Source organism: Vollenhovia emeryi, unplaced genomic scaffold (assembly GCF_000949405.1).
Source record: "Vollenhovia emeryi isolate VEMERY1.0 unplaced genomic scaffold, V.emery_V1.0 DF939175.1, whole genome shotgun sequence".
Taxonomy (NCBI): domain Eukaryota; kingdom Metazoa; phylum Arthropoda; class Insecta; order Hymenoptera; family Formicidae; genus Vollenhovia; species Vollenhovia emeryi.
The window spans coordinates 632,297-655,854 of NW_011967191.1; the positions used below are offsets into that span (position 1 = coordinate 632,297).

Sequence of the window (23,558 nt, forward strand, 5' to 3'; positions counted from 1 at the left end):
GTAATTGGAACGGACTCTCACTTGCGCCGCGAGAGCCTAAAGGAGGAGTAACTTACAGAGCGGCACAAAAGCGTGCTTATACGCGCGTTATACACACGTATACACACATACGAGAACGTCGTCGGGTGGTTTTCATGTGACGGAGGTGATTAAAGAGCGGGAGATCTCTTCATTACGGGTCGAGTGCCCGCGCGAATTTTAATTAATATCTACGGCAAGTCACGTGTCGCGCGCCTCAGTACTCGTACTACCCATCAATCCTAAGAATTTCGACCTGGTAATAATCGCTTTGATTCACTAATTATGTAAATCCGACATAAGAATATTTTATTACATTTCTATATTTTCCTGTTACTTTTCCATCGTAAAATTGATAAGATGCCTTCGCCTCCATGAAACGTCTTCGTTATAGAAAGATTAATTTATAGAGATTTTAAGAAATTAATTTTTCTTGCATAATATATGGAAAAATAATAAATGTCAATTGATATTTACGTCGAATTTATGGAAAAGATATGTATTTACGTGATTAACGATCGACATTAATATAGATCTGTATGCTTTTCCAAAGGAAAAATAATGTAACTTTTTAAATAGAATAAAGAGGTCGGCATTTCCATTAAGCATAAATTTTAATTAAACGACGTGCTATATTATACTCATTCTACCGTATCAAAGAGTCACATGATTAAAAAAAATACATATACAATAATGTATTTACTTTGAAATATAATGGAGATAGGAAATAATTTTTTTCTTTTAGTATTAACACATTATAATTATTAAAATGAAATTTGTAAGTTGAAACGATAGCACATAGAATCAATCAATCCTCTTAGATATCTTCGTAGAAGTAGGGGAGAAAATAGAGAAAGGAATCTTAAGGTTTTTGTATTCGCGACACCACATTTGCGAGAAATTGCTGACTGGCCAATCTTGTTATTGGACGTTGATTTATTATTTCCGGAAAGAGAGTAATGGAATTATGCTTCCAGAATTATATAGCTCTTATCTTACAACCCATGATCTTGCGGCTAAAAGTCTAGGCCGTTTTTTAGAATAAAGGAGGGACGAACTTGAAGGAATTTGCATAAGAAAGAGTAACTCTTGACACTCGCGTGACTGAACTTTTACAGGATGCACGAAGCAATTTAAAGCATTTTCGCTACAAATCAAATTTCTAAGACGAATCAAGATCTTACGTGCCATCGGATTTAAAGACGTCACAGTTCTCTTATCTCGTATGTTGGCTTGCATCGCGAAATTTTTGGGTAACGTCATCTAAATCTTTTTCTACGAGCACCCCAATGTTTTTACCGTCGCTATTTTATTGCTAAAATTTCCGTTTCACATATGTAAGAAGCGATAATCTGGATAATATCGAGGAATTCACTTGAGTACCGGTAATGTCGAGTAAATCTCAAAGACCGCACTTATCTCAAGAGTGTCTCGCGGTGACTAGTATAAGAGGGCACCGTGAAAGTCTACCTTATACTCCACCGCAACAACGTGCACGGCGCTTCGAGCAAAGGGTCTCGTGAAGAAGTGCCAGGAGCAACAGTTTATGTCAATTTTCCGCTTCATGTACTTCATGCCGCACTCTTCGCGAAAAAGCAAGCGCGACGCGGCGGCAGTAGGGAGCATACCGTTGTGGAAATATTGCTGTTCTAAACGCGAAAGACGATACGTAATTTAGTACGGGGTGGGGAGGATGATCTTTGTACAAGATCTCATGTGATGTCCTATGCGTAACTGTATTTTACTTACAATAGCAATTTCGTCTCCTTATCTCCTTACGATTACCGTTACCGATAATACGATATCTATGCACCCTCAGAAAGGATTTCCGTTACCGAGACAAAATATATTCTTGACGCATTTATGTTTCACACGACCTCATTTAGTATAAAAATAAGACAATATCAAAATAAAATCAATAATTCTTATTCTCCCCTATCGAATTAAAAAAGATTGACTTACTATATTGAGACGAGAGTAACTTGTATAAATGTAAGTTTATATATTCTTGCGTTAAGAATAAATTGTCCCTCCATCTTACAATACACGAAGTTGACACCACAATGTTCGACAAAAGACGATTCCAGATTTTAGAATTTTGCATTTAAGATTAAAATTTATTTATTATAGATTAAAATAAAAATAAGACAATATCAAAATAAAATCAATAATTCTTATGCTCCCCTATCGAATTAAAAAAGATTGACTTGCCATATTCAGACAAGAGTAACTTATATTAATGTAAGTTTATATATTCTTGCGTTTAGAATAAATTGTCCCTCCATCTTACAATACACGAAGTTAGCACCACGATACTCGACAAAAGACGATTCTAGATTTTAGAATTTTTCATTTAAGATTAAAATATTCCTTTCTCCATAATAAATGATTGGCGCTATATCGATCCTATTTTATGATACATTCAAGTGGAATAGCATTGGATCCGAAACATTTTTTCTGTGGGTGTCGTTGATATTTTTACACTACGAGCTACAAAACGTGCGCTCTAATATTATAACACTTTTCTCGGTGAAATGTTTAACATAAATGCACGCCACGCAAGTACAGATTAAGAATCACAATATATTAAACTGTCTGGCGGATGGATTTAACAATACGAATTATTTGTTCAAATTTAATATCAATGTAAAAGTCAGAAATATTTTTCAACTCAAATATCGTTTCAAATAAAAGCGTAATTTAATAAAAAAAGAAAAGTAGAAATAGCTCGATTATATTCACGGCTTGGATAGCCATGGAACCGTATTACGTTGACAACCGACCAAATTTCGAAGCGTGAAATTTTTTAAGGCGTAAAAAATAGATGATTGTTTTTTTAAACTATCCCGAACATCGTGTACGAAAGATACAGATAAGTGCATGAAGATCGAATCGTGAAAATTGCAGCCTCGCGCCGCGCGGAAAGTCACCGCTATGCGGCGTCGGGATCGGATTGTTTTCGGATACTCGGGTTTTCATTAAATCGAGATCACAATCGCCTCGATTCCAGGGCGCGACGGATAAGAAACCGTCGCGGGGCTCTACGGGTCTGAACGTTCATCAGAAATGCATGGGGTTCCCGCGGCCGATTCCGCAACCAGAAAAAGGACTGTTTCCTTCTTGCGGAGGACCTCTACGTGGGGCTGTAAAGTCCGAAACGAAATCCGAGATAAGACGGTCGAGCGCACACATGTGCAACCCACACGGGGACACCTACGCATCGACCGTTCGTATACAATTTATATACATATCACCGTCCACAGACATTCCCCTGGAACGGAGTTTATCTTGATTCTACCGGAGTATTTCCTGTCGATGCGTTTCACCCGCCGCTTTTCTTCTTTTTCCCCCGCGTTCTCCCGTTCTCTCCTTTTTTTTGGCTTGGCTCGAGAAAAACCACGCCCGTGGAATGCACTCTCGGCGTGCGAATTGCGCACGTGCGAGACGAAGATTTTCGCAGATAAGATTTTTCAATGCTAATGTCACCTTAACGCTCAGCAGCGACGATTCCATCAAATAATTTTGAATGGCTTCTCGCCTTGGGATAATAGTTTGTCTCAAAATTCTTTATGAACAAATGTATTTTAAACAACGATTCTTCTCGTGCAACTTAGCACCGTGGATACACTGTTAAAAAATCGCTTAATCCAAAAAAATATTACTTTACTTAAGAAAATTATTCGTTAGGTGACTCCTAATAGCTTATTAATGTTATTTTTAGTTTACTTAATTTAACTTAATTTTAAGTAAATCTATTTACTTGGTTGAAAAAAAATTTTTTTGTCAGTGTATAAATAGCAAATCAATTATTTGAATCTATGTAAAAGTCTCCTTACATGCATAAGATATTTTAATATCGGTTTTTACACAGATTTATAAACATATAGTTTAAATACCGGTACTTATCTATGCAGTGTAACTTGAAATGTATAAGATAAATACACTTTTTATTTATAGAAAAAATGCTGCTAAAAATTGAGCCTTAGTTTTGATAGCCGATAACGTTTAAACCAATGCAAGACGAAATCTTTAATTTAGCTACTTGGAATTATCGGGAAATATCAATAAAAGCAATGCGATTTAAGCATTGATAAAAAGTGCATTAAAAACACTACGAAAATAGTAATGCATCCGGTCAGTCGAATTGGAAACTTAGGAAGACGGAGTTAACGGTACACATCGTTTCCGGCGAGGATGCCTGACAAATGACAGCAGTCTGTCTATCCCGGGACCAATGAGTCGTCCTTATCAGCCGCCTTACGGCGCCGCAGCCTCTCGATTTTTCCTTTGGAAAAGCGAAAAAAGCCGCTGCCGGCTTACCTATCTATCGATATCACTTCTTTGCCATGGTGGTAGACTGATGATGGAAAAACAAGAACGAGGGCAGATAAACCTTTCTTTCGCGCCGACATCATCAGCTACAAAGATTAAGTGCTCTTAATAGAGAAATATCCTAGATTAGTGGCGCTAGACGATGACTGCGATCACAATTATCTGGCGTCGCGCCGCGCCGCGCTATACCGCGAAAAAACTTCACCGCCAGTCCGCCACGTTACCTCCTATTAATGCGGATTATCTTCCGTTCCACGATCACATTGATCAACGTAAAAACGCGAGGATAGGACAAACGTTTCGCGTTTGTCATCGCGTTTTTTTTCTCACGCTACGACGCTGTCCGTTTTGCTCGTGTTATGTTTTCCATTGCTTATTCCTCTATCTTTTTCCCTCTGTTTGCAGTAAAAATTACGGGAAAATGATAAGATAAGAGTGAATAAAATATCTTTTTTTTTCGCTTGCACGATGTAATGTTGCAAATAAAAGATCCACCGCATATTAAGCGAAGTATGTCGATTTATTGATAGACTTTGGGTTCAATCAAATATCACAGTTTTGGAAATACGTTATTGGAAATATGCAGCATATTTACATATATATGAATCTCAAAAATGGTTTTTTTGCCAATAAAAAGCAGTAAAAAATTTAGACAATTTTCAGAGGAGAGCATTTTTGTGTCATAAATATTGTAATGTGCTGCAAAATTAGACATTTCTTTCTTTGCATTTTTTTAGCGCACTCAAATAGTTAAATCCACAGTGGCTAAATTCGATAAAGTAAAAACTTTATAGAACAGAATTTTATATTCAGAGAACACAAAATTGAATGAATCATAATACTTTCACTTAAAAAGTATAATGAGCTATTATATTAATGGGTATATTTCTTAATTTATCTTTTTATGTTGAAGCAAACCGAAAAAAAATTTCATGACAGCGGTCTGCTTATCTCACGACTAACAAAATCTTTCTCAGCCGCCTTTCGACTGCACAGCCTCACGATTCTTTCTTTTTCAGCCAAGTTTTCTCTTAAAGGAGCTTAAGAAATTTATGTAATAATTAAAAAATTTAAATTTGAAAGACTTTATGTCTTAACAATACTTATTTTTCTATTGCGATAGAAAAGTGACATCTGACTATCCAGACACAGTTGTCAATCAATTTCGGTTGATCGTTATAATCCTCATTTTTTTCCCTCGTGTCTGAGAAACATTCCGGACCGTGGAAGATCGTCGGGTATTTTGGGGGAAATCACAGACGTTTCCCCGCATTAAACCGAACTGTTATATTTGAACCACGATTCCAGTCCCCCTCCCTGAACTCCGTTTATTTCCCTCTCTCTCGCGCCGCTCCTTTTTTTTCTCTTCGAGGTCTCTCAGACTTGCTCTTATTCCCTACCTTATCGGCTCAGATCTCATAAATTTCTCGGAAAACGCGATTAAGCGGCCCCCAGGCCTTCCCCGCCCCTCGCACGGATACCATCTACCTCCACTCTTTACTCGGATCCCGAAGCCCCTCCGCGACCCTTCCAATCTAAGTATTCAAATGAGAGAACCAACTTGCACCCCTTGCGCCGTACGCCGTATAGCTTTTTACAATCGTGAAGTCCTCCCCCGCATGCTCGTTACATTCTCTACACAGGGACGGGGGACGAAGAAGCGAGCGTCGCGTGGTTGGTGTAGTGGACCAACTCGGAAACTTGCAAACGGCGGAAGAGCGGTCGCACACGTACATATTATCCGCGTGTAAAAGAAAGAGAAACGAGAGTCGCGGCGGTATCTCTAGGAATTTTTCTTATGAAGAATCCATGCTTGAAAAATTCCCACGTTCCTGCGCGTCCCGGGCGAAGGTGTGGGAAGTCAGAGAATTTTATCTTAAAGTAATGCAGGAGAATGAGAGGAAGTTATAAAAAGCCTCGATCTAACTAGCGACGAAAATACCGTTATAACGAAACTTTATAAGAAATCGATAGAACTCGCGAGATACGTATCTGTAGTATTTTAACTCCGTGTGGCGATTCGACGTCCGTACATTCGTACATCGTTTGGAATCTCATATCGTTGGGGTGTTATTACAATCATATGTTATATAACCATTAAACCTCCCTTCCCTATGATGCAAAGAGCCGATTAAAACGTCCGACCGGGGAATGGATAGTGGATTTGTTTTGCCAGTGATAGAATCTGGAACTGCTATCCTCCGAGAAGTCTGGCAGTCGAATGGCGAAAGACGAAGATCTTATCTAAATGAACTGCCGGCGTCGTAACTTCGTACATACTCCGGCTAAATGGTCGAACGACGTGGAAATGTTCCGTTTTCCCTGAGAAAAGTATAATTGGACGCGGATGTAAAATGAGAAAGTTGGACCCCGTGCGTCTCGTTCCCGAAAACGAGATCTGATAATTTCCAGAAATATTACAACGTATACACTCGAAGGCTATGAATGAGCGCGCAAACAACTTCTGGAGGAGAGATAGAGCATTTCGGAGGAAGGGGTTGGATCGTTTAAAAAAAATATACATATATCGGAGCGTTCTGTAGGAGGCGTCACTTCGACGCTAAACAGTTTTCCCAAACTGCTATCGCTCGCTATAACCCGGCGTTGCTTTCAACGCCGGTAAAATAATATTCTTTCATGCATCAATCTGCAGTAAAGTAAATCCTCTCGAGACTCACGTATCGTGTGACGGATATTCAGCGCTCCCGCGAAGAGAGTGAGGTAAGGCGCGCAGTGAGAATATCGGATTTACGTACTATGCAACTCGCCTTTTGCCTGCCGCCACCCGCGTGCTCTCGCCATAAAGGCTCGTCTTCCTTTCCGACTTCGTCTTCAAACGCGATTTCCATCTTTTGTCTCGCGTCGCGTGACGGACCTCGTGCCGAAGTTTAATGCTTCGCATTGCGATAGTCAGCGCGCGTATATAGCCCCGGTGCTTTAGCACCCCCCGCCGAAAGATTCTAATCGAAATACTATTCCCCGGCGCTAAATTTTCCCGCTGTAGTCAGCGCGAAATCTTGTCCGACGCGAAACTATCTGTATCGACTTGAAAAGAACGATTCGAGCAGTCGGATGTGAAATTCAGACGAGGACAGCCAGGGCCGATTAATGGAGCGCTCGATATTTCATTGAGAGTAATTTGCGATTGCATTTTCGCTCGTTCACCGGGCATTTCAACTTTTCCGCGCGCTTCCGGAACGTATAATGCAAATTTATTCGTTTATGAGTTTACACAATCGATTATGCGCGCCGGGCATCGGCAGATTTTACCGTCGAAAATTAATCTCTCCTTAATTACCGTAACATCATATTTTCCAATTCTACAAATAACGGCTAAAAGAACGCAATCCGCTGCACGTAAAGCCGGAAAACGGTCGTAGAGAGAGCTTAATGGACGGTATTGCCCCGTGTCGATCTGAATTGTATGGTACGACATCCAATAGGTCGCCGTGCATTCGTCTACGCTCCCTCGTCGCAGCAGTTAACCGATTTTAATTTCCTGCGCGCCTTTATAGCCGCGAAGGTTATTATCCCTCGCAGCTTCTCCAGGACCGACGCTCGTCGACGTGACGCGCGGAATCTCGCACGCTCCCATCGGGACGCCGAAACGTAATAAGTGCCCCTTCCATATCTGTACCCTCCGTAAACTCTAAATAACGAATTCATCAGTATTGGGCGAAACAACGATTTACGCGCGAGAACGATATCCCTTTCCCTCCCACTTCTGCGCGCGGCAGGGAGAAAGATCATCGTCGTAACTGCCTGTCGAGAATTTTATGACTATGTGCGTAGGATCTTTATGGCGCATGCTGATTTATGTGGCAGATCCGTGAAAAAGTCGAAATCCGCAAAACCGACGTGCTACAAAATTTACTCTCAACCTCAGATTATCATATATTATTGATAAAATATTGCTCCGCTCCACTGCCTCGCTAAAAAGAAAAGATTGGTCGTAATATTTACAAATGTATGTGTAAATATACTATGTATATACGTATCTCATTTTTCTTACGAAACTAACAACTGACGAGTTTTGAAGAAGTGTTGGATAAGTATAATCGTAGATATACTGTGTTGCGAGGGTAACGGCAGCCACCGTACTTAGCAACGGGTTGATAAATTTTCGATAAGCGTACTATCACCGCATGTTTAGGAATTCGGGGGCTCGCTGCAACGCGGTCAGGGTTCCGAAAATGTTGACCGGCCGGAGACAACGAGCGACTACCGGACCCAGCAGCAATAGTCTAACGCGAGCACTTGAAAAGCGGCAGTCACATTACTCGCCCGACCGTTACGTGTCACTTTGAACTTCGCGTGAATTAAACCTAAGTGCAACTTGTGATAAACGAGGGAAACCACGCTGGGATGACTAGGGGTGTAAAAGCGGACGAATAAACTGAGAAGATTTCAAGGGAAATAACCGTGCTATCAAGTTTACCCTCCAACTAAACCTTCGATCCCTTGACCACTCTCTGGCATTTTCGTACCGGTTCCCGGTACATGGATCAGCGGACCATCCCGTTGTGCTCGGAGCGGCACAACAATTCTGGTGGCAGCGGTGGGATTGTGATTCGCCATTCTGGGAGTCCACGATTGTGAAGCCAACCCACGACAAGAAGGTCTGGTAAAAACATAACGGGTGAAACGGCGTAAGGCATCCCGAAGAGGAACAGCAAGGCCAGGTCCAGGACATCGAAACCCGATAGCCGTCAGAGAAACGGACAACAACACCGGAGCAGTGGTAACAGCGATAACAGCGAAAGCAGCGTCAGCAGTGATAGCAGAGCGACACCCGACAGAGAGTCAACGACATCGGAGAACGTCCACGACACTCGGGCAGTGACCGCCAGCAGCCAGCGACACTGAAGCCAACGCGAACCTACCACAACATGCAGTCGGAAATGCAACAAGCGAGAGGAATCACGCGACTAGTTATCGTACTGTAAGTCCGAAAATTTAAGCCGACGCGTGCGTAAATGTTGAACGGCGGAATCTGTCAGAGCTCGTCATCTGTCAAAAACGGACCCTGGCTGCATACCGAAACGGTCAATTGAGAGACTCGGTACTCCCCCCCCCCCCCGACGCGTGAAGCCATGAGCGAAAACCGCGACAATGTACGCCGCGATTCAGACGCGCGATCCCCGGACGACAACTGTGTATCCGAGCAGGAGTTGCACCTTAATGTTGTATAGTAATACGAGTGGGTTGAACAGTTTTGAGCCTATAGTTGGCGTCTTGCTCTGCAAAATAGGCATCTACGAATGCTATGACCTTCTCGTTCGATGAAAATTTCTGTTCTCCGAGCCAAACTTTGAGTTTAGGAAACAGAAAAAGCCACTGGGGGCTACATCTGGTGAATACCGGGCGTAGTCAATCAGTTCGAATTGAAATTCGTGAATTTTAGCCCGATACTCGATGTTTTCCATGTCTACGAAAATACTAACATCGACGGAGAATCCGCTGACCAAAATCTTGTACACCAATGCCCACTAATGCCCAGTGGACATTACTTATTATCTTCTTTTATCTTATTTACTTTGTTTTACCTTAGTTTATCTTTATAATGCTCCAGCAAAGCCTAATGCCCAAAGTAATGCCCAAAAAGTGCCTAGTAATGCCCAGCAATACCGTAAATCTGTACGCCACAGTGTCCTCAACGGTTCCCCCCTCGGCTACATCCATATACTGACACAAACTGTTGTACGACAACTGAGAGTCTAAATTGGCTGAAATTTTTAGAGGTGTCCTTCAAAGCATATACAGTAGCAGTACTGAAGTAGCAACGACAAATAATGCTTCATGTTGGGGCTCAAAACTTTTTAACCCACCCTCGTAGTGCGAAAATTTCCGTTCGCGGATCTAGACGATTCTTTATTACAACACATTTATCAGCCCGAAATAAGCACACTGTCCCCGGCGCGAGACGACGCTCGGTCGGAAAGTTCAGACTCAACGATCAGAGCGGACTATCAGGCCGACGAGAATTTTCATCTTCGCCTATAGACAGTGACGTGTTCGACACGAAAGAATATTACGCGTTATTACGAAATCCGGAGTTTCGCGAAATGGCGACCCTAAACTTAGAATAAATGTACAACTGGGGGACCTGTGTTACCCTACATGGTCCTTTCCGTAAGTCTTTTTCACGCGGTTCTCCAAGGGTTAATACGCGTACACGCGAACCACCTCAAGTCCTGTATAGAAAATTAGAAAAACAAAAAAAAACGCATAATTACAGGTTACTCGCCAGTTACTGTGTGGCAAAATTGGAATCCATCCTCGATAACGTCCTGCAGTTTGAAAACGAGCCAGGAATATACTACGAGAAGATAGGACAGCTACGGCAGACAGAGGGTACTTGGAAGTTAGTCTTCCGTATTGATGTTGCATCACTGGACATCCGACACGGACATCTGAAATACTGGCTGAGTTCGGCGGCGGTGTTATGCAAGTATTTGGAAACGGGCCCCCCTCAGAAATTGTGTCTAAACACTACGCGAATTTTCATACGTAAAAACGAGAAATTAACGCAGTTATTAACACGCCTACAGACATTGTACAGAATAACGGAAAATAAACACGAATTAGTAAATATAGTAGATACAACAGACAAAACGTTATTTGGCACTGTGGATGCTGACGACAAGCAACGGATCAACGAACAACAAAAGCTAATTGAACAAGAGCAGCTGAAGGAAGCTCAGCAACATGCAATGAGGCACCAGATAAGAATTATTAACGGCACGATTGGCCACATGGGACTATCGAAACATGCAAGAATCAACGAGGAATTGATAATAAATAATTCTGAGACAATAGAAAATAAGCTGACAAAAATAGTCCAGGAGGATGTAATAAACGTACACTTCGCAACGATAAACGCAGCTATTTCTGACTTGACAAACTGCGCCAAAGACGCTTTAGAATACCTGTCCCACTCACGAGTCGGCGTTGTACTAAGTTATCTGATACCTCTCGAAAATATTATAGCAGAGCTAAAGGAAGCAGCCGGATATCAGTCAGGAGGACTACATTTCCCCTTCAAAGTACAAATTGAACAATGGAACACCATCCAGAAATATCTAAAAATAAGCGCCTATTACGATGCTCCCTACGTCTACTCCATCCTCACCTTTCCTTTAGTTGCCTATCCAGTGTACGAACTATTGAAGATTACACCCCTACCAATACATAGCCACGCGAACGTATTTACGCTTTTGAAAACAACGCATACCTTCTTAGCAATACACAAAGAAAATAATCACTACACACCGTTGAGCGAGCACGACCTGAACAGATGTATACGCGATAATACAAATTTTGTCTGCGACCAAGAGCATCCGATATATTACATAAACGAGAACGCACCCTGCGAGATGCAGGTCTACATTCACTCGGCGAAAGGCGTGAATGCGTGCGAAAAACGTCAGCTTTTATCTAATGTGACACTGTGGATAGCAATAACCGAGCCACAAGCGTGGCTATATTCGACTCCTACGCCAGTAAAAATAACTATCGAATGTAACAACCGACAGAGTAAAGTAATTGAAATTAAACGTACGGGAAAGGTAAGAGTAAATGAAACCTGTAAGATAACGACACCTAGCATGATGCTGAAAACAAAACAACTATCCGAAATTAAAACCATTCAGATGTACATTCCCAAATACAATCTTACATTTCCTAACAAAACCAACGGAAAAATCAGCAACACAAGAAATTCTTTAAAAGAAGAACTATTCATTACTGACCTGAAGGAGCTAACTCGGCTAAGTGTGAGCCTAGACGAGGTAAATCGGGATTTAACGGAATACCAACACAGCGTATTTGCCACCAATGATATTCTACTTTTAATATGCCTCGGCATCGTATTCATAGTAATTACCATAGTAATATTAATTACCATACGAGTAGTAACAAAGAGAAGAAAGGTACAACTCCCATTAGCCAAAGATGATACGATCGGAGACAACGAGCGACGCTCGAGTCCAGCAACAACCTGAGCAGCCTAAAGCCCGTATCAGACTACAGACTGAGATTGAGATTAGATTGAAAATTGACCAATTAGAGTAAAAGTTACTAAACTTGAGATTAATAAACTTTACTGTGATTGGTCAAATTTCAATCTAATCCCAATCTCAATCCGTAGTCTGATATGAGCTTAAAACCCGTGTCACACTACGTATTGCGGATTGCGGATCACAGTTCAGCCAATCAGACGAGACAGCCTCGGATCCGATTGATGGAATTGCGATCCGCGATCCGCAATCTCAATCCGACCCGCGATCCACAATACGTAGTGTAACTCGGGCTTAACGCGCGAGCAATTGAAAAGCGGCAGCGCCCGCGGATAGTCACATAACTCGCGCGACTGTTACGTGTCATTTTAAACTTCGCGTGAATTAGACCTAAGTGCAACTTGTGATAATCGAGGGAAACCACTGGGGTGTAAAAGCGGACGAATAAACTTAGAAGACTTCAAGGGAAATAACCGTACTATCAATTTTGCCCTGTACCTTCCAACCAAACCTTCGCTCCCTTGACCACTCTCGGCATTTTCGTACCGGCTCCCAGTACACGGATGAGCGGACCATTCCGTTGTGCCCGGAACGACACAATACATATACACGTATAAACACATGAAACAAATAAATTGCTTTTCCCGCTGAACTGATTTCAGATATACATGTTTATAAGCAAATGTGAAAGAACAGCAATTTCCATCAGTTTGATATCGTCAGTTTTTACGTATCAGTTTTCCGTATTTAGCATCGCCGACACATTGTGTCTCTCACTTGTGACCCCTATTTCAAAAATCGTCGATTCGCATCGGGTATAAAGGCGCAAAATATAAAAATGGCCAAACCAAAAATGTTCGAAAATGGAAGAGGGAGCAACAGAGCGGAAGTCCGTATGGAGAAGCTTGAGCCCTCGGCGTGTTTTCTGGTCACATATTTGTAAAGTACCCGGCAGCCAGCCGCGCTCTATTCATTTCTGTCCGTACGACGGACGTCCCGGATCCCGGTGCATGCCGCTCGCATAAATTCCGACCACGCAGCATATGAAAGAAAAAAGATTTCCGCCTGCGGCACGCATGGAAGATGACGGTAGGATCCTGTTAGTAGTGAGACGGAAGTACACCCGGGGAAGGATATTCAAAAGAAGAGTGATCCAGGATGAATCTCTGTCTTAAGAACCTCGAGGGAATGTTGTCTTATTCATTGTTATTTTCGAGCATATTCTGTCCCCTTCTGGGAATAATAATAAGCTCACCGGATAATGAATGTTCGGAATTTGAAATTGATAGTAAGAATTACTTCAAGCAGAAGAAGACACATTGAAAATATGTTCGACTGAGGTTTCACTTACAATTAGTCTTACATACATGTATGTATTACGTTACTTTTTCTCATTTCAATATACGATTATAAGTATTCGTACCACACTTCTGCTATCGCGTGGAATGTTCAATAATTGTTTTCACCGTATCCTTTAATGATATTTCTAAGAACCTGCGCATTCAATCCGCGCGATTATGAATTCTTTTTCTCTGTTTCTCATCTTTTCACTATATCGAATTCAAGTTCTGAGCAACACTTATCCTTGGAGCGAAGGAGCAACGTGAGGCGAATACTCGGATACAGAAATATACGAAATACATACGTAGAAGAATATTCAGACGTAGGGTGGGTCAATTCTACAAAGCACAGAATAGGGGATTTTCTTATTCTGCTGATATTCCCATACGTCAGACAGTGGCGAAAGATGCATCTTGCAACACGTCAGTTTAATCTCAAATATCGAAGCGCTGCTACTACCTATTTTTCCTGTGTGTATTTCGACGTAGCGATAATTTGAAGTTCGAATGTGTACTTGTTATTTCTGTATACTATTTTCGGCCAAGATTTAATTTCCATAAATATCGCGATTCTCTGAAGGCTTATCGTTGACCCAAATCTTCGAGTGTGCACACATCTAGAAGCGAAGGAGACGGTACATATTTTATTTATTTTTATATCGCTTTTGTAATGCTAGCTAAAAGCATTGCTAAATAAAAAGAGTTTTGACGAAACAGATTCAGAAATCAGTTGGAAATTTTTAGAACAATAGAGCTAGCTCGGTTATTTAATAAGCGTTTATATCATATTAGCCAAATACGATCGCGTATCGATATATATGTGAATACAAATAGATCGAATAGATAATTAGTTGAATCGCGCGATTGGTATTGCAAACGGAATGTTAAAAATAAAGAGGAACCCGACGAACCCAGCTGCGACGAGAAAATACGAAATAAAACGTTTCCAAACGTGGAATGTAGCGCGACAGTTTTCAACGATTATTCGAAATTGTATCTAGACGAGTGGCGCAAATATTCCATGAAAATGACGCATCGCGGTTCGCGTTTTCCCTCGTTGCCGTCGTCGAAGTTTGCGCTACACATTTTTTTCCGCTTCTCCGCTGCGAGTTTAGCAGTATGTCCATCTATCCGTCCAATATCACCCAATTGCGGAAAATACCGAACGTGGTTAACCGCACATATCGTCGATACAAACGAGTCGGGGCCCGCGAGCCAAATCACGAAAATTCGAAAAGCAATACAACACTTGGAGCTGATACGCGCTATTATTTCAGGCGTAAAGAGCGAAACGGACTGGGATCATGTTCATCACTTCCGATGGACAAAGATGGAACGCGTTTAATGATCGCGGCCGATCGACCAAGCGATAATCTAATCGTTACTGTGTCGTGCGTCGACTATTACATAAAATGACAGTTTCCATGATTAATCGTACGCTATGCAATGCTGTATTCACTTGATGTCACTCACGGCTCGAAATGTACTTTATCGAAATATTTCGAGAATTAATGGAAAGTTATATCTGTATGTATATACGTCAAAAATATATGTATATGTGTGTATCAGTTTATCTGCATAGTTACACATGTGTGTGTATAAGAATTATGCCAAGCATGCTTGACATAATTCTTATACGCACACCCAAACGACTAGATCGTTTTACAACAGATACACATATAATTAAGTAGACGCGTAATAAGCTGGCATTAGCATGACATCGCTGTTATTTTAATATTAAAAGTGTCGCGCGAAGAGTTTTCTCAATCTATATATTATCGCAGTGTCTCGGGAAATAATACGGATCACCCTCAAGTAAATCCATTTGACCATTCGCGTCTATCGTGAGAAAAAGGCTAAGATATTTTTCTCGCAAATGTAAACGTCGATAACAGAACAACTGAAGATTGCACTCCTCGCCGTTTACCCAAGTATAACAACGATATTATCCGTGTATTACGGAAAATACATTTGCTCTTAAGAAAAATTGATTTTCCGTTTATCCCCAAAATTCGGCCCTGCTATGCATCTGCGATTTGAGTTTATTGCCGATATAAGATCTTTAAAATAGCTTCCACTGACATGTTCTAAACAATATTTTTGCAAATATGTCGTATCATTGATGAGACTGCACTTCAAATGATTGAGATTAATTATGTTGACCGACGTGAACTAGTTCTTCTTAAGGTGGCTCTTGCACAAATAGAAATAGAAAAAAATCCAAATTTGAGTAGGTTGTAGCTGCACGTTTTACCTACCAGCACGCGAAATTTTAGACTCGGTCGCCGGTGAAATAAAAGAAAGAAAAAAATGTGCTTTTTAACATAGGGGTTGTGGGCCGATCACTCGCAAAAGCTCTCCTTAATATTATTTCATGCATAAACGTAATAAATGTCATAAGGATTGAAGTACGCTTGAATATATGAGGTCATCGACCTCTGCAAGCAAATATATTTGTTTGTAAAGTGAAAAAAATATGTTTTGAGGAAATCTGAAAGCTCTTTGAGATTTGACAACGTCGAATATTTTCAAACGTGCGTATACAACCTAGAATATCAATGCATTTCATCAATAATGCATAGATTTTTTTTTTATGAGAAAATTCATATGAATTTATAAAAAAAAGAAGCGCCACCAAAGCACCCACACTATTCGCTCCTTCGTGTAGGAACCACCTTAATTACGACCAGAACTATTTTCATGTCGCGAAAGAACTGATTTATTCGCATATTTTCCTCCGATGATCGGAAATTATACGTACGTGGGCTCTGCACGACTTGTGCGTCACGGTTCTCGAATTTGAGTTGTTTAGTTATCTAGAACGAATGACGCTGGTACGCGCCAACACGAAATGACCGCGGCGGAGAAATAACGGCGGCGGGGAACGCGTTATAGTCGCGCGTGGCGATCGGCTACGGCAATTTGCGACAACTAATCTAAATTCAAATTGCCTCGAACAAAACTAATCTAGTGGTCACACGGAGCGCCCGCACTCGGCCCGACCTCGCAACTCGCGCCGCGCCGCTACTCTTCTGTTTCACGTCCCTTGCTTTCACCCTTTCGTGCCGTCATCCGAAACGTGTGCTCCATCGCACACCGATAGACCGCGAGTGACAATCGACCGGGCCCCGACTTGGCCAGAATCTATCCGCGTAGACGCATACGAATGCTGATTTAGAAACCGCCGGTCCAATTGTTTCATACACGCTCGAATCGCATCGTACCATCGCGGTACCGAGACAGATCGGATAATAAAGTTAGTTACGAAAGCGTGAGAGATGATCGAGTTTAGTTCCCTCTAACGCTTTCAAGAAGTTGCGTGAGATTGTTCGGAACAACTTTCTCGCTGCCGTGCATTAGTTTCAAATAAATAATTTTCATTGCCGCGTTAAATACATTTTTTTTCCCCCACGCTTCTCGATGCACGAGAAAACAAAAATTATATTTGCGCAGTGCAAACAACGTACAGAATAATAATTAAGCTTTCAATCGACCATAATCGGCAACGTGTTTTTAACACAGGACATTTATTGCGAAAAATATTACCACAGCCAGGGTTTGAACCTGAACCTCCCTACACTTTAGGCGGGCGTTTCACCAATTCGACCACTGAGGCATGTTCGAGCTTAGTCATTGTTAGTCGTGTACTGGCGTCAACTAATTCTTGACATAATGTACAGAATATCCGCTTACACTAGCGATACAAGCGAATTAGAATATCCCGAATACAGTGTCAAGATGGCTCTGAACAATCAAACTACGATATATCCAATTAGGATTTTGGACGATTATATCTTGCGGCGGGGGCGTATAGATTTTCCATCGTTCGCTGAGCAAGATTTTTCGAAGAAAATCGCACTTAAATCACGACGCGAAAACTCGCCAGGCTGGCTGGCGGAACACATTATAAACGTGCCGTTCCACGAATATTTCGCATATTTCAGGAATTCCACTCAGGAGGGTTCGCGTTTGACGCATGACTCATCGCCTTGCGTAAAGAACACCACTGCATTTTCAGCCACCCGGGCGCATCGCTGGCCAGTTAAGCTCAATCAAATTAACTACTCCAAATAAACTGGAGTCGAGACGCAACGCGATAATAAAATATACAAGTTCATTAAAGAGTTGCGATGTAAAAAGACGTTTCTCGAGCGGAGAATTCGTTTTAGTATAAAACGTAATTAAAAATAATGAAGCCCTCGCCGTGATAAAAATATGTTCTCGGGTCCAAGATGTCCACAATAAAATAGGATCCCTCGGTTTGTACACGATCCATTTCATTTATGAGTACATCAAACATATTGGTGCATTTTTTTCTGCCCAAATCCAATCTTTGCTTTTGTAAAGCATACCTTTTTTATTTGAAAAACAACGGTCACGTGGTTGTGTCGCGCTGATAACCGAGCTTTTACACATACATGCGCCAATTTTCGGAACACCATTGAAACACGCCTCCGAAAATCTCGACGGAGCGAAAATTCCACGCTGAAAAAACATTTCGACGTCAAGGTATTACGGCTTTAATCGTGGACTAGAGGCGATCGTGTTTTAGGTTTTAGGGTTGGGGCCAAGGAAGGAACTTGTAAACCTGAAGAAGCAATATTGGTTCGACGGTAGGAGTTACCGGGCCACAATTCATTACGAAAATCGATTCGCCGGCAATAGTGGCTGATTGGAGGTGGTCACTAGTTTCATCTCCTTCTCTCTTCCTATTTCGTTCCTTCCTTTCGCTCTCCTTCCTTTTCTTCTCTCAGCTCGTTTTCGTTTCAGCAATCATTCGCGTATCGTAGTTGCCCTAAGTTCGATTCGAGGCGCACTGTATCGCGATCGCGGCGATCCAGTCCCTTCAAATTATCCGAAAGAACGTTAGGAACCCGTCGCAATTCTTCACCGCATAAAATGTTATGCTAAACTTTCATACTCGTCTCAAATCGATTACTGAAATAACATTTTCGCTATTGCAAAAAGACTGTAATAATATTATTTTTAATAACGTTGAAAAACGGCAACTTTTTCGCATCTAAAAATTTATTATGTACAATTGTTACATTATATACAATTTATTATTATGTAATATGGTAATCAAATCAAGAGTGAGAAAGAAAAGAGGGACGAGCCCTTGCAGCTTTATTCGGGAACTTTTGCGACATTGTCTGACGCATTCAAAATACTAACTACATAATAAAAAATTTCTTCTTTTATGAAATATATATTTTTTCTCCAACGCGCAAGTAATGTGATTTACAAACTTGTTGCGGCTTAACTTTACGCGTAGCGTCGTGAAAGAGCTTATGCTTATTTTACGACAAATACAAGACAGCTATAAATGTTGCATGCGAAATTTTTACGATACCGAGGGATTTATACTCATGTAACCGCGTAACTAAGATTCGTATATGTTTATACTTTATTATAAAAACTCTGGCACCTCGTTGTAAAAATCAATATGCCGGGAAAACATCCACCTCCTTCCATTCGTCGATACTCGCTTGAATCCCTTTCGACTTATGTTCTTAACGAGTTTTTGCAATAAGGATGAAAAGGATAGTATCAAGTAATAAATATCGGTGCACGTTATCGCGCGGGGGAAAAAAAAGGATGTCTTTAAATCCGAAAGTTTCGTGACGCTAAGTGATGGGACAACAGTGCACGAATCAGGACAATAAAGGTTCGCCCTGTCTGCGAGGGGTTGCTGTACGCGGCGCCTCACACCACGTGGCATTGTCCCGGCCGGTATTTGTGATATTAAACTGTTTAATCACCGAACTATAGAAAAAGCGTGAGTGCCTACGGTCGTGCGCGCCGTCGTTGGTGAGTTTCGTGTGCGTAACTGTGTGCACATCGGTTCCCGCATAGCTCGTAAATCTCACCCATTCCGAGTTCCCCCGTATACCATGGAGGAACGGACGCTTATACCCCGATACAACATGCTTGTCGTAGCCAATGGGTGAGTGTACGGAACATCCAGTTGAATCGACGAGGAGCAGAATGCGGAGGATGAGGAGTGAAATCGGAGGTAACAACAAGTTACACGGTGCTGGCGCGAGATTCTTTCCTCTTTCTCTCTCGCACTCTCTCGTTCTCTCTTTCGCGCTTTTAACTACTTTAATATAAAGCTTTGACGGCTAATCCTTTCTCAAAATAAAATTAGCGAAGCTCACGCTGAATTAATATACCTACGTTTTAACGTTCATGTAATGATATGCAAATTTTATTCATCTCCGTTGCGTTTATTTACAGCGCCTTAATCATAATTGCAAAATTGTCGCAGCTGCGAAACTTGTCCACCTGATGTTCTTCTCGATCAATTTTTATAATTATTTCTAATTCAAACTGTTAGAAATTTCATTTGTGGATTCGATAACAAATAGATTCGGAACTTTCTAATTTTTCTGTGACAAAGTTAAATACAATCGATGCCTGCGTTCACTGATACAACTTTTGGGGCAAAACCATGCGTCGGAAAATATTAGCGTCAACGCGAGTAAAATTTATCGACATATTTTATTCTCTCGCTATCGTTAATTGACCGCAACTCATGGCGACCGGCATAAAAGAAAGGATTAGTGTCGGTGCGAAAATCACAAAATAGAAGGAGAACATAAATAAACACGAATAGATTTCGGCGTGGGATTTGCAGATCCGGGAGAGAGGCGACATCGGACAGTATATTGCACCGCTTGTTGCACCGCAACGAAACGCAATAACGTATCGGTGCACAAATGTCAGTACGGTTGTCTGTCGCGGCACATATACACCGCGGGCGAAGCTGTCGAGGACCGAAAGAATAACAACCATAATAGGCTCCTGAATTGTGTGGCGAACAATGGGCAAAATGAAAAACGACACTGCACCCAGCGCCTCTTTCTTTCTCATTCTCTCTCTCTCCCTCCCCCCCCCCCCCTCTCTCTCTCCTTCCTTTAAACTTTTCTATGAAATGATTTTTATCTGTATTTCTTAATTTAAATTATTTATGAATTGTTTTTCTTATAGATAATTTTACATCATTAATATGTGATAAAATCAAATTTAGAATTGTTGTATCGCCAGTAATTAAAACAAAATACTCAAGGATTAGATCGATCAAGGCTGGCAGTTTTATTTTATTTTAAATTTTACCACGACGTTTCGGCCAGTAATACTGGTTTTTTTCAAGTGGATCCTATAGCTAGTGGTAAAATTTAAAATAAAATAAAACTGCCAGCCTTGGTCGATCTAATCCTTGAGTATTATGTGATAAAATGTTGATAAACAAGATAGGAAGCTCTTGAACATTAGCGATAAGAAAGATATATCTATAATAACTTACACAGTACAAAGATATACTGTACACCTACTTAGGCATTTTTAGCAATAGTTCATTAAGCTCATAACTTCGGTACCTATCACCGACAAACTCGTTATATCTCACTCGTTATTCAAAGTTTACAAAAGTCTAATGAGAGATCTGCAACCGCGATAAAATAACAACATGCATTATTTACGAAAATTTTATTGTCCAAAATAAACTAGTAAAACGGTTGCCTCTCTCTCATCCCATCGCGCCGCGAAAGTTTCAACTTTGCCTTCAAATATTTTTGATTATTATTTTAATTCGAGCATTATCGCGTTCTGCGCCCAAATTATCTTGTATTACGCTCGAGTTACTTCCTAAATTATCTCGCGTAACATACATAAATTGTATCGAGCAATAAACGATACATTGGCACAAGCATTCCAGCCATACCAAATTTAAAACACAATCCCGGTATTTTAGTACGATTTTAATAATGTGTTCTGAGATATTTCCATAGAATTTAAAGTATCTCTGTTGTCAAAATTATTATAAATTCTCCTCAATTATTACACACGCATACCGAAACTTATTTTCGATAATGAAAATCAAACCATTATTGAACAACAATAAAATATAAATAATGTAACTCTTTATTTTTAACTTGGCTCCTTATTACGTATACTTTGTAGACGAAGTCTATTACAAGATACGATACATCACAAAATTTTTCAGAAATTTCTGGTAATGCACGAGTCATTTTTTTTTAATGCTGTACATTTTATATATTAAATCACTGCGTTGTAAAATTACATTATCGGATATGAGTGTGGACATAATTTTGATTTCAGTATTTTCGAATTAATTTAAAGTTACATAATTTATTCTAATCCTGACACAATTTAACATTCGCATAGTCCAAATTATTCGAACTTCTATAGGGTGAAAGGATGAAAAGTTATTTCATATTATGTTGTACAAAGTAGAAACAAAAATATATCATATATTAGTTCTCCGCGTTAAACGCTTGGTAATTCCGAAGATTCTTTGGTCCCGAATCTTGTGGTCGTCGCAGGCAGGTCGCCTCGTCAAAAATTCTAGACCGAAAGATTTAAAAGCTCTTTTTCATTCTAAGGTGTTATAACCTCAGCCACTAAATAAGCACCGCTCACACAACATGGCATGAAATTATATAAGAAAACTAGTCCGCCGTATAGCTACCACAATCTGTCCCGATTTCCAGCATGGCGTAGGACGTGACAGCTTTACGAGGATAATAAGCTAGTATTACGCCCTCACGGTGAGAGTTTTTGCAAATTGAAGTAAATTCCATTCCCATCCCTGTATCCTCCCCCCCCCCTTCCCCCTGCCGTGTCGTCCACGATGGTGTACGATGCGTGAAACCACATTCCCCGTAAGTAATGCTTTACTACGCTCGTTGGCCTGGTTCTCTCTAGATCGCAGTCCTCTAGACTTCATAAGAACCCTCCCGCTCGAGTGCTTATATCCGCGTCAAAGCATCAATAATACCATCGGCCACATTTTAACGGAGCAATCGGCAGTCGTGAGACTTTCCGCGATTACGATGTAGAGGAAAATCCTCTATTATGAAGCTCCTAATATGAAATAGCGGAGTTTCTGCTAAATTATTAGGCACCGTCTGTTGGTTCCACCATGAATTTATCGCCCTTGGCGTGAAATCTGTTTAGTGGAAAATTAATCGTTAGATCGCGTAATCGTTGCGAGAAAAGATTCGTGATTGAATTTGGACGTTGAAAACCTGCCATCTCATATTAGAATCCTATCTCATAATAAGGGACTTTCCTCTGGTAATACACGACGCATAATTATGACATGTAATTACACACGCACACAATTATTATATAAAATCACATACATGCACGTATTATCATACGTGATCCCAAAACCTTCATCAAATTATACACGGAGAGAATTTTCTTTTAAAATTTACTCTGAAAATCATGTAATCGTGGGACAACGTGGCATTTTGAAGTAATTTATGAGAGTTTTTTGAAATTTTACCATACATTTTGCTAGTAAAATGTATACTAATTGTAAGTATAATTACTAGTGGAACGTATAGTGAATAAAACTCTCATAAAATTCTTCGAAATGCCATATCGTTCCACGATTGCGTGATTTTCAGGATAAATTTGAAGAGAAAATTCTCTCCGTGTTTGAAAAGTTGTAATTAAAAGAGATATGAAGTCAGTAATATTGACACATACTAATATAATTAGTGGATGTATTTCCATAATACAGATGATATCGCAATGCGAAACGATCTCTATCTTCGCGTTCGTGGCTCTGGAAGCGCGAATAATTTTTTGTTGTGAGAATATTATGGACCGTAATATCGGAATTCAAACTCGCGCGAGGTATATCGGTTTCATTTCCCGAATAAAAATGTGTATCCGTTGAAATATCGATGAAAATATATTTATTTATCCGCGGACCGAGGGGTCCGGCGCGCGATCCACGGATCTTCAGCAAGTAGTCACAAACCTGGCCGGATCCCGACAACACCTTCTCCTGGTTTTGTTCCTCGACGGGGTG

At 40.7% G+C, this 23,558-nt stretch overlaps 2 protein-coding genes across 3 annotated transcripts in view; one reads left to right on the top strand and one right to left on the bottom strand.

Annotated features, from left to right (window-relative positions):
* Positions 1 to 23,558, bottom strand: part of LOC105563448 (neurotrimin-like) — a 249,411-nt gene that overhangs the window by 134,819 nt on the left and 91,034 nt on the right. The gene's annotated exons all lie outside the window — the stretch shown is intronic.
* Positions 8,398 to 12,409, top strand: LOC105563446. The gene is made up of 2 exons (XM_012015050.1): positions 8,398 to 9,292; positions 10,589 to 12,409. The coding sequence occupies exons 1-2, from the start codon at positions 9,240 to 9,242 to the stop codon at positions 12,351 to 12,353; spliced, it is 1,818 nt and encodes a 605-aa protein (XP_011870440.1). The 5' UTR covers positions 8,398 to 9,239; the 3' UTR covers positions 12,354 to 12,409.